At 35.6% G+C, this 17,441-nt stretch overlaps 1 protein-coding gene across 1 annotated transcript; it reads left to right on the top strand.

The window, feature by feature from the left end:
• The first annotated feature begins 454 nt into the window (after window positions 1–454).
• LOC134534678 (uncharacterized) lies at window positions 455–4,167 on the top strand. Its single transcript, XM_063373142.1, has 2 exons — window positions 455–538; window positions 2,891–4,167. Exons 1-2 carry the CDS (start codon window positions 524–526, stop codon window positions 3,941–3,943), a joined length of 1,068 nt encoding a protein of 355 aa, XP_063229212.1. The 5' UTR covers window positions 455–523; the 3' UTR covers window positions 3,944–4,167.
• Window positions 4,168–17,441: the final 13,274 nt, after the last annotated feature.

Below are 17,441 nucleotides of genomic sequence, written 5' to 3'. Positions count from 1 at the left end.
TGTGGATTCCACAGTATAGATAGGAAGGTCGATTTAAAGTTACAACTGTATTTTATAGTACAGATATTAATTTAATAATATTTTAATAATACTAAAATTACCAATAAAAATGTAATTTAAAATATGTATACTAACTATATTCAGGATAAAATTATTATATTAAAATAATATATTTTTTTTATCTTTGGTATTTATTGATATAAATATTGATTAATGAGAATCAGTGAATTTAAATGAAAAATAAATTAGTGTTCAAATACAAGTTGAAAGCAGTCCACGTAATCAAACATTAAAATACTTATCAGGGCACTAATAGAGGCCATCCAGGAAGTACACTCTTATTTTAATCAGACAAAAAATAATTTTATTGATAGTGTAGAGAGACCGTGCATGTACGAAGGATAAAGGCTATCCGCAAACGATTACCAAACTGCGATTAAGCAGAACACAAGACTCGGTATAAAACAATGATTTCATCATATTGTAACCAACAGTCTCCCTGCGGACTCCACTTAGCACAACCATGAAGATGTTACTGGTGAGTAAAGCATAATGAATACTGAATAGTAATAAGTAACATTTTCATTTGGTTTTGTTTTCAAATATGTTAAGAGGTATTCATCATGTTGGTAACAGTAAAAATAAATAACTGACTCATACGTCATCATCTCGAATTTGTCAAAATAACATGCATAATAACACTATCCTAAACATCATACAATAATTAAAAAAAAATTATGAGTCGTCAAGTTCTATATAAACACCAAAATAAAAAATAATTAAAATGTTCAATAATCTTTAAAGAAAGTATTTGTAGGGTAAAAAAAACACTATTAAATGATTGACGTTTTATTTTTGTTACCTAAATTGGTGATATAATAAAATGACAAATATAAATCATGAGAAATAAAACATTATTATTGACTATATGCTTAGAAATTATTGTGGCTTTGAAAATTTAAATAAAATACATTAAGAAATTTTACAATAGTAAAATGTTTGGACAAATAATAAGGAAAAAAACTTAAGAGAAATTATATAAAAGCAAAAACACTTGTGTAAATAATAACTTTATATTATATTATACTGCAAATGAATAGTAAGCTTAATACCAAACCTGTAATTATTAAAACAAAATACGTTTTCCGATGAATTGAACTTTTATGGATTTTACCAATCATTCCAATTATTCAATCTTTACCAATTTTCATAACTATATGTTAGACTCTAAAAATAGATTTGTCTGATTAAATACAATTGTTTTCAATTCTCCGATTTACTTATCTTCCTCCTTATTTACAATTTTACAATAGTTCACTAATATTGAACGCAGGCTTTCGCGGCCATTCTCTGAAGTTGCTTTGCTTCTGGGTGTAGCCGCGTCGAAGGCGAACATATCACCGATGTTTCGGTGGAAGTTGCAGTCGCCATCATCAGGCTAGAGATACCTACGGAGGTTATAATAAGTTCTCCTTCTTTTTGTGATAACCTCAGAAGGTAAATCTACCCTAATTCTGGCAACTGAGCTTCGACCGAAACGTCTGTGATAGATTCGCCTTGGATGCGGCTACAACCTAGAAGTGAACTTCAATAATTCACTAATTTAAACAAAAAATTTAGCACTCACAAAAGCAAGCCTCTGTGTAACTGCATCAAGTCCCTTTATATATGTGCGGTTGACCAATGTATATATTTTAATAATATAAAAATTATAAATAAAAAATAATACTTAATAAAACATTAATTTGTTTTTACAAAGTAGTAAGTTAAAAATATCAATTAATCTTTATACAAGATAAATAAAAACATTTTTAAATGATTCATGCAATGGGGAATTTAGATTTAATGCAGTTTTATGCTATCTGATATTTAGAGATTGATTTTTTTTTTTATCCGGGCTGTCATCGTGTTGTCCATAATACTTGTTTAGTTTCATCGTTGTTTCCGTTTGTCCGACATCAGCTGGTTCAATTTTTTTTCTGCGAATTTATTATTATTATTTGTTGGATTTTCAGCAATTTTCCATGACAAATAGTGCAAAACTGCAATGGAGTTTGTCCAAAACAACTGCATTAAATGAAGTGAAACGTTGTTTCCAAAAAAAAAAATGAAAAGGAAAAAAAAAGTTCATCAGTTACAATAGGGTTTAAAACATTACTTAAGTGCTAAAGAAATCTCCACATCAGTTAAATCCTCCAGCCAAAAATTGACACATTTTTATTTAAAAATAAAGTTGAGTTTTTATTTTTTTTAAAGGAAATTATTACAAATATTAGAAATAAAAATTCTAAAGATCTCTGTGAAATGGTTTCATGAAATAGAGTTTAGGTAAATTAATGTTTCGTCTGTGTCGTATAGGATAGTTATGAGCAACATATTTTATTGATTTTATCTTCCATCCATACTCTTTATGCAACTATAATATACAATTTTTATTATTTATTGCATTTAGGAGTTTAAAAAGTTCCTTTGATGTGTACGTACCTTTTATTCAAAGACAAGTAAAATAAGGTTTTTGAAATGTAAAATTAATATAATTAACGTTATATACATTCGTCCCAAATAACAGAATATCATTCAACAAAAAAACTGAAAAATTACAATGTAAAAAATATTAAATACTTCAAAAGATAATATAGATGGATTCAAGTATTATTAAAATAACTCGTGGTTACAAATATAAAGAATTGTTAAAGCATATAAAAGACATTGATAAATCCATACCCTGTGATTGTGTTAGAAATAACAACGCTTCTAACAATATTATTAACTCACTATATAAATTCAATTTATCCTCAATTCAAAACAAAACTATATTTATATAGGCTATACATTTGTTATGCTTTCATATGTAGCAAATGTTTTTCAATATTTTTAATTTTTTTTCCAGATATACGTAGTTGTGCTGATTTTGGAAGTCACAATCCGAGATGTGGCTGCATTTCCCGATCACCAAGACTATGGCACCCTGACATTGGGTCCAGATTATAGTCCCTATGGCCCGGGAATTGGTCCCAGCTATGGTGGTGGGGTTTTAGGAGATACACTTACTATGCAAGACCACAAGTTTAATCCAGATACTAAGGTACAATTTGAGAAATTCGAAGTGCCACAAACCATTATATTGCCGAATCCTAAACCTGTTTATTACAATAGACCAGTCCACGTAGCATCGATAAAAACAGTCCCTTCTGAGAATTCAAAATATTTCAAAGTTATTTTAAATAATGGTGTACCAGTCAGACACGTTCGTGACTGGCATATTAAATTGTATAAGCCCTTTCCAGTTTTTGTCAATAAGCTCGTGAAAGTACCTGTGCCGTGTCCAGTCATTGTTCCAATTGCACAGCCGTACCCAGTCAAGATTTTCAAGGATGTGCCAGTTGGTGTAAAAAGTGTCGTACCTGTAAAAATACCGTGTTATTACCCAGTGGTAAAGTATAATCGTCTGTCAGTACATTATCCGCAGTACTATCCAGTAAAAGTGACAGTTCCCAGCCCCTGCATGAAAGGTGGCCTCATTGGTGCACCTAGTGTTGAAGGTCTTAATGGTGCACCTGATGTAGAGGGTCTTTATGATGCGCGTGTTCAAGAAGGTCCTAATGATGCACCTAATCCTGTAGGCCCATTTAGTGCTCCAGGTTTGGGAGATTCACTTTATGGTTCTGGTTTTGGAGTTGACGTAGGAAAACTTAGTCCTGGAATTTCCGGTTCTGGTCTTGGAGGTCCTATTGGTGCTTCTACTTTAGGAGGTCAATTTGGTACGCTTGAATTTGGAGGTAACCAAAATGTTTTTGGTTCTGGAAATTTCGTTGGTGGTCCCGGTGTTGGTGGTGCTATCAACCCAGGTCTTCAAGATGTCTTTGGTGGTGTTCCGGTAATTGGAGATCGCTTTAGCGGCCCTGGTCCTGTTGGGGATTATGGACATGCTCCGTGCGCTTAATAAAACATTTTGACCTCAAATAGTTTATTTTAATTTATATATAACGATGTATTTTCTTTTTTAATAAATCTAAGTGAAGTGTTCAGAATAGCATAAATGTCACCTACAATTATTTATATTTATAATAACTTTATTTTTACTACTGATGATTACATTATTTACTTATGTAATTTATACTCAATGTATATATATATATATGTAAATATAAAACTTTTTTTGTTTCACTTCATATTTGCATTAAATAAATTTCATGAAATTAATGTGGTTATGTCTTTTATTTATAAAAAAATATTTGCATACACAAAAACTTTATTTGAGGAAAAATTTATCGTGTAGCAAAATATTTAGCTTTTATCTATATCTATTTAATGTATAATACGTGGTAAATGAGATACATAGGTACCTATTATGTTCAAAACATTATTGAACTGAATTGCTTAATGATTTAAATTTGCGCACTGCTTACACACTCTGTGAACTTAATTTGAAGAAGTTTACTTTTAATTTTATACGAAAATTGTTTTTTTTTTTTTTTTTTTTTTTAATGTAATTTGATAATTTTGCGGTCACAATTTCGATGAAGTTTATTTTTGCTGATGTTTCAGGTAAATTTACTATCAATTCATTTAAAAATAACTTTAAATGAAGTTTTAATGTTAATGAAAATTATCTTCTCATTGTACGACGTTTAAAGAGGTTGTAAATATATATTAAGGAACTTCTTATAGTAATGAACAAAATTTAAAAAAAAACTTGGTTTTGAAGTTCATATTCGTGAATTTTGATGTTATTGAGAGGTGGTTCATGGTTGCGGAGCCTGTAGAGCCAACCTCCACCTTGTATTGTGACGTCACGGAGGCCATTTTAAATTATCTTTGACGTTTGATCTTGACCTTTGTCAATTTGCCAAATATTCGCCGAATTTTATCAAAATTTTGCCGAAATATGACTAAACATTCGTCAAAATGACTCAAATTTACCAGTTTATAGAAAAATGTTTTCCCAAAATATCTATAAAAATAACAAAATAAAAAATTTTCTTTGAATGGGATTTTTTTTTTGGGAGAATTTCTCGTTTAACTCCCGAAAAATGGCAGAGCCTTAAATTGATCATTAGGATAATGTCATGGGTACCATTTTGAAGTAGTGTGTCATGCATCTATCTTGAAAATACATCATTATTATTATGAGGAGTTATTGGAAAAAAAATTCGCACTAAAATATTATTTGCATTTTTAATAAAATTTTAATAAAAAAGAACTTACGTCATATAACTCGGTGTCCTCAGTTAGAATCCGATTATGAAAAAAAAAATATTCATCCTCTCCCTGTATTGACCACTGGCAGACTGATCCCACCGTTTTTTCAAATGCATATATCACTTTAACCAGTAATTTTTTATAACAACCATATTGGATCTGCCATTTTATTTTCGTCTGCTAGAGATCAGTGCTGCCATATTAGCTTATTTTTTATCCGATAGAGTGCAGTAGTGCCAATCACCAGATCATCTGTTCCCTTAGTTACGGCCATATAGATAGGTCTGGCAACTTACCCTCATTCTGTATCTGCATACTGGAGCTCGCTGTGGCCTGCGAACTAAGCGCGCCAGTAACATTGCATTAAATGAGAGTTAAATATAAAGTATGTATATTATTTAAGAACATGTTTTGTTTTAAACGTCAGGTAAAGTTTAGGGCTTTTAATTTATTTCAATGCTTTTTAGGTTATTTTTTGTCTGTCTGTTTGTTCAAGCATAAATTGAAAACCATTGGTCGAATTTTGATAAAAAAATTTTTCATGGAAAGCTCCTTGGCTAACTTAGAAACTAGGCTATGTCTAAGTACAGATTTCCATCCCTAAAGGGTACCAATAATTAAAATTTGAAACTACCCTCCACATTATTTATATTTTGTGAATTTCAACCGCTAAGGCGTATAAAGAGAGTATGTCTGTTATAAAAGTTATTTAGTATATCTCCGATTTTAATTAGACGTTATAAATGAATTGGGGGTAACGATAAAAACCATAAGAAAACTTCCATTTAAATATTTTCTTTTTTGTAATTCAACCCGTAAAGGGTATAAAACGGGTAAGTATTTTCTATAAGTGAAAAATTGTATCTCCGAACTTAATTAAGTGAGATAAATGAATTTAGATATTAATAAAAAACATAAGAAAACTTAAAACATTAATTTTTATATTTTGGAAAATTTAATTCCTTAGGGGTGAAAAAAGGATAAGTAGTTCTAAAAATTAATAGTAATATCTTCGAATTTAATTAAGCATAAGTGATTTCTGGTATCAATAATGACCAATTGAAAACTCCCATCCACAATTTTTATATAATACAAAATTCAACACATAAGGGATAAAAAAGTAGGTATATTTTTAAAATTATTATTTATATCTCATAAATTAATAAAGCTTAATATATGATTATGGGTACAATAATAAACATAAGATTACTTCTAAACACAATTTATATTTTTTTTTTCAAACTCAACCCGTACGGTGTGAACGAGTAAGTATGATTTTAAAATTAATAATAATTAGGGTATTCCTCCGAATTTAATAAATCATATAATGTGGTTTTGGGTACCAACAATAAACATACATCAACTAACCACAATATTTACATTCTGCGAAATTAAACCCGTAAAAAATAAATATAAATGGTAAGTATATTTAAGAGTAGTATATAATAGCCGGTCCTGGTACAGGGTTCAGGGTGTGGTGCTGTGGTGCCGACCACCATCTTGGATTTTGATGTCATTATGGCCATCCATAATGACCTTGACCTTAGCTGCCATCTTGGAACCGCCATATTGGATCCGCCATTTTGGAAGACATCATCGCTGCAATTTTGTTTTCTCGAACTTACAGCCATTTTGAATTCCGCCATTTTGAATTCTGCCATTTTGTGTTCTAGAACTTTCTGCAATTTTATTTTCCAGAACTTTCCACCATTTTGAATTATGACATCACCATTGCAAATTCTCGTTACGCAAGCCATCTTGAAAATCTGTAATTAATATCGATTTTAATGAAAGAATTCTACAATTTATAAAAAAAAAATATTTAATCAAATATTATTAAAAATTATGAAAAACACAGTTGCACATTTCATTATGGTCACCATATTGATAATATGTAACTATAATCCGATTTTAATGAAAAATATTTCAAAAAATTTTTTTAAAAAAATTAAGTAACCAAATTTTAATAAAACATTATTCATAACATGGACATACATCTTTGGTTCGAACACGGCAAGGGCAAAAAGAAACGATGACAGATCCTTCCTCCATGGAAGCCACTGGCAGACTGACCTGCCACCACTAATGCCAAGGTATATATCGACAGCTAGTATGGTGTCACATCCACCATCGTGTTTTAGCCTAATGAGGCCAGAATCTGGTTTGTGTCTTATAGAGTGCACTACCATCATGTTAGTTTAATTTTCGTTCACAAGACCTTTAACCTTGACCTTAACCTTTAACTTTGACCATGACTTTGACCTTTGACCATGACCTTGACCTTTGACTATAACCTTGAACTTTAACGTAAATCTTTGACATTGACCTTGAACTTTAATCTTGACTTTGTCCTAGACCTTAAATTTGACCTTTGACCTTGACCTTCAACCTTGATCTTCGATCTATACCATGGTGACCATCTTGGATACACCATATTGAATTCAGTACTTACTACTGGGAGCATTAGTTAACACACATGACATCTGCTAGAGAGCACTGTCAACATCTTGTTTTCAGCAACCGATACAAGGAGCACTAGTGTCATGTAGTACACTTGTTATCTGACAGAATGTGCTACTATCATGTTAGGTATAATTGTACATGCTAGAGTGTAGTAATCATTTTTATTACTTTGATATCGTTATCTTGAAATTTGGACACCATCTTGGATATTCATAATTATTTAGGCATAAATTCGGGAAAAATTCCAAAATTCATTAAATAAATTTGCAACTAATATACTGATTGATTAGATCAGTTCTTCTCCTTGGTTCGATTATGGACCAACGGAAATATATTGATTTTATGTAAACAATTCTTATTTAATAAACTATAATAAAAATCCTAAAAGTAGCTTAAGTTCCACATAAACCATTCTACAGTATGGCTTTATGTTCGCTATCTTGGAAATCTGTAATTAGGTAGCTATAATTTCAGAAAATGTCCAAAAATCATCAAAAAATTCAATTAGTAAAATAACGAATGGTGCGATAAATGTCCGCCCTTGTTTTGATTCTCTACCTTCTCGGCCAGTGATAAGGATAACTAAAGTTTAAAATTAATTTTCAACTCTGTTTCCGATTGCCTTTCTTGGAGTTTATTAATTATTGACTCTAAGAAAATCCTCACTAGACAAAATACATGTCCATAGAATTAAATACATTGCCACCTTGTCTAACGGAAGTCTAATTTTTCGATACTTGAAATACATTTCGTCAAGTTCATGAAAATGCTATACCTATAGCCCAAGTGTCTATGAACGACGAGACTAGGTCATGAACAATGTCAGTCGTTTACACCAGACATCTCCAAACCTCATGACCATCTTCGACGATAGCTGATATAAAATATTTCAGCCAGTCAAGGAAAAGTCTTCGAGTTATGGATAAAATCAATTACAAGCATTTAGTCCAAAGGACCGTGTTTTTACGCTTATAAGAGGACCAAGAATCCTTAAAAAATGTTCTTACAAATAAATTCTACCAGAAAATTCATTCGAGGGTACGTATTCTGTATTATATAAACACGAAATAATTGACAAGTCCACTTTCCTTTATAGGGCATATGAAATATTCCTCGATATTTTGATATGCGCACAACGTCTCCGACATTGATCTTCTTTCTAGGATCCAGTATCTTTACATCAGAGTAAAGAGTTCAAAGCAGGCATTTGTCCATTACGGCCTTTGACATAATTTTCGTTGTAGAATGCACTGTAGAATTGTACTCGCTCACAGTTTATGGGCAGAATATCCAACCACTTATAATTTCCGTTCACTGTAAAATTTCTATAAGCTTTAACATGGAATACAAACTTCCTTCTACTTACAACAATTTTCCTTTTGCATGAGATAAATTAAATCTCGCAGCTGAATATAGTCTAAGACAGCTAGATCCAAGTAGTCTCATGGCCACGTAGACTTGTAGACTTGTAGCCTCGTAGACTTGTAGCCTAATAGTCTTGTATCTTAGTACTTATATAGTCCTGTAGTGATGTAGCTTCGTAGCATCCTAGTCTAGTAGCAAAAAAAACAGCTATTCTTAAGACTTTTGGGAGCCAATAACTGTTGGAACCAAAAGACCGATGGAGCCAAAGACCGTTGGAGCCAATGAATGTTGAAGCCAATGACTGTTACAGCCAAAAGACTGATTGAGCCAACGACTATTGGAGTCAATGACTGTTGGAGGCATTATATCCTAACGTAAATTGAAGATCGCATCCTACTGATTTTAATGTATGCACATGTACGTCCTTTTCTTTAGATGTACTTCTTTGTACTCGAATTTTAGTTCAACGTTGCGTACTTTTCGCGAAATGTGCTTTCTTTTTTTTGAATTGTCGTCCAAATGTGCGTCCTTTTCGTTAAATGTGTATCCTGTGTATTAATTGCGTGTTCGGTGTGTTTGGTGTGTACATTACGTGGTCAATGGTGGTCATTGCATGTACATTGCGTGTTCAGTCCGTACATTGCTTGGTCAATACGCGTAAATTACGCGTAAAGTGCGTACATTGCGTTGTCATTACGTGTACTGCGTATAAATTGCGTGTCAATTGCACATTAGAGAAATTTGAGCACTTGGACCAATTGGAACAGTTGGAGCGATTGGAGCACTTGAACCAATTTGATTCATTGTACCACTTAAAGCTGATGGAGCAATTTGAGCAGTTGAAGCTGTTGCAGGAATTGTGTGGAGCACTTGGAGCTGTTGGCTAATTAATCATTTGGAACAGTGTAGTACTTGGTGTATTGGAGCTCTTGGAGCACTGGAGCTCTTGGAGCATTGGAGCACTTGGAGCTTTGGAGCAGTTGGAGTAATTTGAGCAGTTAAATCTGATGGAGCATGGTAGCATTGAATCACTTTTAGCAAATGGAGTATTTGGAGTTGTTGGAGTAATTGGAGCATTGGAGCTTTTGGCCAATTGGAGCAATTGTTGTTTTGTAGATGTTGGAGCAATTGGTCCTTTAGAGATTTAAGAGCATTTAGAGCACTTGGAGATGATGTAACTTAGGAGCAGTTGGAACCTATTAGAGAAATTCTAACTTTGGAGCTCTTGGAGCAATTGGAGCTTTGGAGCATTGGAGCATTGTAGAACTTGGAACCTTGGAACAGTTTAAGCACTTGGATCCTTGGAGCAGTTGGAGCACTTGTAACTTTGCAGTACTTGGAGCAATTGGAGCGGTTGGAGCTGTTGGAGCGATTGGAGCTTTTGGAGAAGTTAACGCAATTGTAGCACTTGTAGCATTGGTGCAGTTTGAACCTACTGTATATTGTCAAGATCGTATTCATGTGATGTAATCGTATCACACCATGTCGAATTTTCGCCCATATGTGCTTTTTTTTTTAATGTATTTCCTTTTTTTTAATTTGCTTTCTTTTTATTACTTTATTACTTTTTTGTCAATGAATGAGCATATATATGTCTGTACTCTGTACATGATTGGCTTCATGGTTCGGAGATGACTGGTATATTGTCGTGACATTGAATATGTCCAGTTTAAAATGATGTTCACATATCGGTGAATACAAACCTCTTGGTTCAGAGACGCTTGACCTATGCGTATGATTTTGTACATGAACTGTTTAAAACGATCGTCAATTCTTTTGGCTGCTGATTGAATGTGTTTGACCACCTCCTGAATCTGCTTGCTTGCCAACTACATATGACTTGCCACCTTATGCTCGTACGTTACTGAACGCTAAATAGGCATTCCTGGTTACCGACTGGGTACGTATTGATACCTACTGGAAGTGCCTGACCTCCAAATACATGTCTGGCCACCAACTGGTCTAGCCTTGTTGTTGAATGGACATGTCTAGCTAATAACTAGGCATGTCAGCCACAAACTGCATGCACCTGGACGCCGATAATGTGCCTGGATACTGAATAGAAGGGCTTAGCTACAAACTGGATATGTCTTGTCACCTACAGGATGTGCTTTTCTGGCTTATGAATATACGTGCCTGGCCACAGACTGGAGGGGTCTAGCCAACAAGTACTGGATGTTTCTGGCCACCGACTGGATGTGCGTGGCCACTGATTGCGTTATCCTGATCTCAATCTGGATGTGCCTTACAACGAACTGAACGTGTCTAAACAACCTGAAGTATATGATTGTACCCTAAATACATGCCTGGTCACAGAATATACATGTTTTGCCACAGACAGGAGGCGCCTTGTCACCTACTGGACGTGCTTGAACGTCAAATAAATGCCTGGCCACGGACTGAATGTGTGTTATGATATTGACTAGACATGTCTAGCTGATAACTGGACATGTAGGCCACAAACTGAATGCATGTGGACTTCGATTATGTCTCTGGCTACTGAATATACATGCCTGGTTAATCAACTGTTATACATAACTGACTCGAAAAAATATGTCAAGGCATGCAAAGAACTCGCTTTGCCTTCTAAAAGGACTGTAGTAATCAAGAAACGTTAGTAATTTACCTGTTTGTATTTGTAGAATAAATGTAATTTTATTTTTTGGAAATTGTGATTCTTTATTTCTCGAACATGTACAGTAGTATACAAATGTATTTCCGAGATCTGGCTTCTGGCTGTGGTGTCTGTGGTGTTTTCCGCCATCTTGGATTGTGACGTCACGGCGGCCATCTAGGATGGTTGTGACCTTGACCTTTGACCTTGACCTTGAATTTGATCCTCAAAATCCGCCAAAATTGGACAAAATTTGCCCAAAATTCCTCAAAAATCGCCAAAATTTCCATTTCTGTGGAAAAAAGTTCCGCCAAAAAATTTCAGAAAATTCCACAAATTAAAAATTTCTCTTTTCGAGGGAAAAATTTCCCGTTTCGAGGGAAAAATTCCCGTTTTTAGTCCTTAAAAATCCCAGCGGCTGAAAATTCCTAAAACTGGCTTAAGCATCCTTAACTCAAGCCTCAGTTAAGCCATTTCTAGGAATAAGGATACCATGACCGCCATCTTGGATTATGTCGCCACCGTTGCAATTTCCGTTACGCCCGCCATCTTTAAAATCTTCATTTACTATCCGATTTTTATGAATTTTTTTTAAATTTATAAAAAAATTCAAATAATAAAATTTTAATAAAAAATATTTAAAAAACATACGTTAACGACACGGAGCTCGGAGTCCTCGGTTCGAACCCGGTGAGGGCGAAAAAAAAATAAAAATGACGACAGATCCTTCCACCACGGAAGTCACCTACAGACTAACCTACCACCACCAATAACAAGGTCAACTAGTATGATGTCATGTCCGCCATCTTGTCTTCGTCTGCTGGTAGCCATCATCATCTTGTTATCGTCGGCGAGAGTGCGCTGACGCCATGTTAGTTTAATTCTTATCCGCTAGAGTGCAGTAATCATTTATTATTGCTGTGTCACCCGCCATCTTGTCATTTGGCCGCCATCTTGAAAATCCATAATTATTTAGCTAGAAATTCGGGAAAAATTCCAAAATTCATTAAATAAATCACTCATTAATTTACAGATTGATTCGATCAGTTTCAGTCCTTGGTTCGATACCCGATCGATGCAATAATGTTTAATTTGATGTAAAAAAATAATAATTTCATTATTCCATTTTCAACATTCTTAAAGAGACATTAAAACCTTTACTGTCATCATCATCCTATAAGCCACCAACACCAACATATTGGTAATTCATAATTTTAATGCTAGAGATTCGGGAAAAAGTTCAGATATCATTAAATAAATTTCCAATCAATGTACTGATTAATTAGATCAACTTAGGTCCTTGGTACGATTCTGGACGATGAAAAAAATATCAATTTAACATAATAGTAACAGGTTCGAGGAATTAAACACCACAAGTTCTTTCACAAACATAATATTTATTACATAATTTCTATTCTACTACAGGATCACTTACGAAAGCCAGCAAATTTACAATCATTTAGTTCCGCAGCGGTGTGAAATGACTAATTCTTAGCTCCAATCGGTTTATACTAGACAGAGTCCAGCCAGAACCTTTACAGACATAGTCCACCTCTTCTTGACAGAGTTTCTGGATACCGTTTTTAACAGTTTGCTTCACATCGTTAGAACTGTAAATTACTGCAGCCGATGTCTTGAATGCACACTTCTTCACTTTGTCATCGAACGGATATGGCTTTCCATATATACAGTCCAACCACAAGTTATATTTCAAAGGTCCGTTTGTTGCTACATCATCAGTAAGCTGATTGATTATCTTCTGTCTGATATCGTCAAGAAAATTACAAATGTCCTTCGACTCACCGAACGTATTTAGATAATAGTAGTCTTTCAACGTTCCACGAAATGCAGACTGCGCCAAGTAGAAGCCATTATCGTTCACTTGTAATGCTCCGAACACAGTCTTAGGTTTAGTTCCATGTTCAGACGTCATAACAATCGGTTGCTGGGCATCTGTTCTTTTGGTTGTACGCTTTCGTGTCTCCAATCTAAAGCGAGGAGTCGAAATGTCGGCAGGTAGTTCAACAGTAGGAGCACAGACTCCACCTTTACATTTTTTCGCATGATGTCGCAAACTGTCAATTCGAGTAAACCATTTAAGGCACTCATCACATCGAAACTTCAAGCGAGAAGGATTCTTCGTACATTTGCTCCGCTCATGTCTTCGTGCATCATGGGAAAATGCGAACGACGTATCACAGTAGCTGCAAGGATACCGTGGTGATGAAGACGATCCTTTCAGACCCGATCCAGATACAGACGTTGCAACAGTAGTACCATTTCCAGGCATTCTCTTATGCACATCGATGCATCGTTGTTGCGACGAAACCTTTACTTTCTGCCGCACAGCAGGACCTTCGCATGCCTTCATGTGCGTTTTCATATTATCTTTTCTGGCAAACTGCTTATGACATTTCTCACAAACAAACATTTTACGATATAGGTTCTTGGCACATTCGCTCCTCTCGTGTCGTCGAGCATTGCTGCTGTTTGAGAAAATCTTGTCACAGTAACAACACCGATGTTCGTTAGTTGTTGTCGATTCGGCATCCATTGAAGCCTCCATCGAGGGCGAAACGAAGTTCGTCGAGTTTTCCTGCACAGCCAGCACTACCGGCATTAAAGTCTCTTCTGCTGGTGGTATCGCGTCTGATGAAGTCTCCTCCAGTGTTGTCGCCGTGGTTGTCAACGGAATCTGCTCCTTCTCCATCGTAGCTGTCGTCAAGGTTCCCGTAGTCGACGGTACAACCTCCATCGAGTTCGACGTTAAAGACGGTAAAGTTGCCATCGAGGTCTCAAGAACAGATAATTGACACGACTTATGCACCAGAAGAAACAAACTAGACGATCCTTACACCGCCGACGTCAGTAACAAACTGAGCGATCTACTGTCTAGGACTCGCTTCTATACATGCACCGTATGGAATAATACGCTAGTCAAATCAAGAACCATGTACATTAATACTAGAGTCAAATCTACAAAATTAAAAAAGAGGATCATTTGACCGAAAAAAAATTCGATCTCTCCAATATACGCCAGGCTCCAAGAGCTACAATTCACGTCATCAGATCCATCTACATTTTGCTCCTATGCTTCAATTGGCCATTAGCTGCAAGTGCTCCAACAGCTCCATCAGCTCCAACACATAATGTACGCAATGTACGCGCAATACATACAATTTACACGCAATAAATGTAATGATTACACAGTACACACAGGAAACGGAACGTACACACAGTACACACACAGGAAACGGAAACGTACACACAGTACACACACAGGAAACTGAACGTACACACAGTACACACAGGAAACAGAACGTACACACAGTACACACAGGCAACGGAATGTACACACAGTACACACAGGAAACGGAACGTACACGCAATTTACGCAAAGTACACGCAATGTACGCAATGTACGCAATGTACACAATATATATGCAATGTACACACAATGACTACGCTTCGTTCGCGCAGGACAAGCATTTAATGAAAACGAAGCACGTTTGGACGGAAATTCTATAAAACGAAAGCTCATTTAACGAAAAGGAGGCACATTCTCTCGTTCATTCAACTTGGTAGGATACGATCGTCAATGATAAGTTAGGATATAATCTCTCCAACAGTCTATGAATCCAACAGTTTATATTTCCATTAGCCATCGACTCCAACAGTCATTGGCTCCAACAGTCATTGGCTCCAACAGTCATTGCCTCCAACAGTCATTGGCTCCAACGGCCTTTTGGTTCATCAGCTCCAATGATATTTGGTTAGAATGCTACGACTCTAAGAGACTATGAGACTACAATTCTACGAGTGTACAAGACTCCTCCAACTACCTTCAAGTGTACAAAGCTCCAACTACTTCAGCAGCATTATGTTATAAGATTACATGACTGCTTGTTTACATAGCTACAAGTCAACGAGGTTACTTGGCTACGTAGCTACAAGTATACGAGGCTCCAAGCCATCATGACTACGCGACTACGAGCCATGAGGTAACGAGACTACGTGACTACGGGTATTCAAGCTTACGAGACTGCGAGGCTACAGAGATACGAAGCTTCTAGAACATACGTTTACGAGACTGCGAGAATACAGGACTACAAGTGTACACGAGTACTTGACTACTTCTTAGCTTCATCAGCTCCAAATGGCTCCAACAGGTCCAACAGCCTCCAAATGGCTCCAACAGCTCCAACAGCCTCCAAATGCTTAACACAGCTCCAAATGGCTCCAAATGCTCTAAACGACCTCCAAATGCTTGACAGCTCCAAATGTCTCCAAATGCTTAACACAGCTCCAAATGGCTCCAAATGCTCCAAACGGCCTCCAAATGGCTCCAACAGCTCCAACAGCCTCCAAATGCTTAACACAGCTCCAAATGGCTCCAAATGCTCCAAACGCCCTCTAAATGCTTGACAGCTCCAACAGCCTCCAAATGCTTAACACAGCTCCAAATGGCTCCAAATGCTCCAAACGGCCTCCAAATGCTTGACAGCTCCAAAAGGCTCCAAATGCTTCAAAAGGCTCCAATTATCGCATCTGTCTTCGTCGGCATTTTCTCTTTTGCTCCCACTGCTCCAACAGCATTATGTTATATGATTCCATGGATACTTTGTTACGTAGCTACAGGTCTACGAGGTTCCAATGCATCATGTTTACGAAGCTTCCAGAACACAGGGTTACGAGACTGCGAGGCTACAGGACTACGAAGCTTCCAGGACACGAGGCTACATGGCTACGAGACTAAATGACTCTAACTGATTACAATAGCACTACTCAGTGGTGAGAGTTAGGTTATCTAATGCAAAGCAAATTGATGCAAGTAGTTCTGGCTGTCATCAACAGATGTAGCCACGTGTTGCTTGCAGGTGAATATTAATTAGTTATTTTATGTGGGATGCGGGATGCTCACTAACGATCGCAAAAGAAGGAAGGCTTCGCTAGACACCAAGGAGAAGGAAGTTCGTCCATCCTGTTAGTGCTTCTTAGATTTCTCAGAGATTATTTGACTGAATAATGATATATTTTTTTTAAATTTCCACCTGATAAAATTTACAAGTGCTGATTTATTGGCAGAATTTCAATAATTAAATGCAACCTTGAATAAAAAATGACATGACTCATTAAGTAAAAAATTCTTCATGCAGAGATCAATTCCTCATCAGTAACCAGAAGCACTCGGAGAAAACCATCAGATGTCTAGTCAGGAATAATCAGGAGGACACGGAGAAAACCATCATAAAATTAGCAAGAATAATCAGCAGCACACGGAGAAAACCAACAAAATATTGACAAGAATAATCAGGAGCACACGGAGAAAACCGCCGCAAGTTTTCTTTGATATCATAAAATTTCAGGAAAAAATAGTAATAAAAAATTAAAAAAAATAAAATAAAAAAAATACATAAACAGATTCTGCTAGCTTGTGAACTTCTTATTGTTGAACAAAGATAGAGTTCTAGTACAAGCCAGAATTTTATGTATTTTTTTTATTTTATTTTTTTTTAATTTTTTATTACTATTTTTTCCTGAAATTTTATGATATCAAAGAAAACTTGCGGCGGTTTACTCCGTGTGCTCCTGATTATTCTTGTCAATATTTTGTTGGTTTTCTCCGTGTGCTCCTGATTATTCTTGTCAATATTTTAATGGTTTTCTCCGTGTGCTCCTGATTATTCTTGCTAATTTTATGATGGTTTTCTCCGTGTCCTCCTGTTTATTCCTGACTAGACATCTGATGGTTTTCTCCGAGTGCTTCTGGTTACTGATGAGGAATTGATCTCTGCAT

The sequence above is a fragment of the Bacillus rossius genome, chromosome 8 (genome assembly GCF_032445375.1).
Source record: "Bacillus rossius redtenbacheri isolate Brsri chromosome 8, Brsri_v3, whole genome shotgun sequence".
Taxonomy (NCBI): Eukaryota; Metazoa; Arthropoda; class Insecta; order Phasmatodea; family Bacillidae; genus Bacillus; species Bacillus rossius.
Note: the sequence above shows the minus strand (reverse complement) of the source record. Positions and strands in the feature narration are given on the sequence as shown.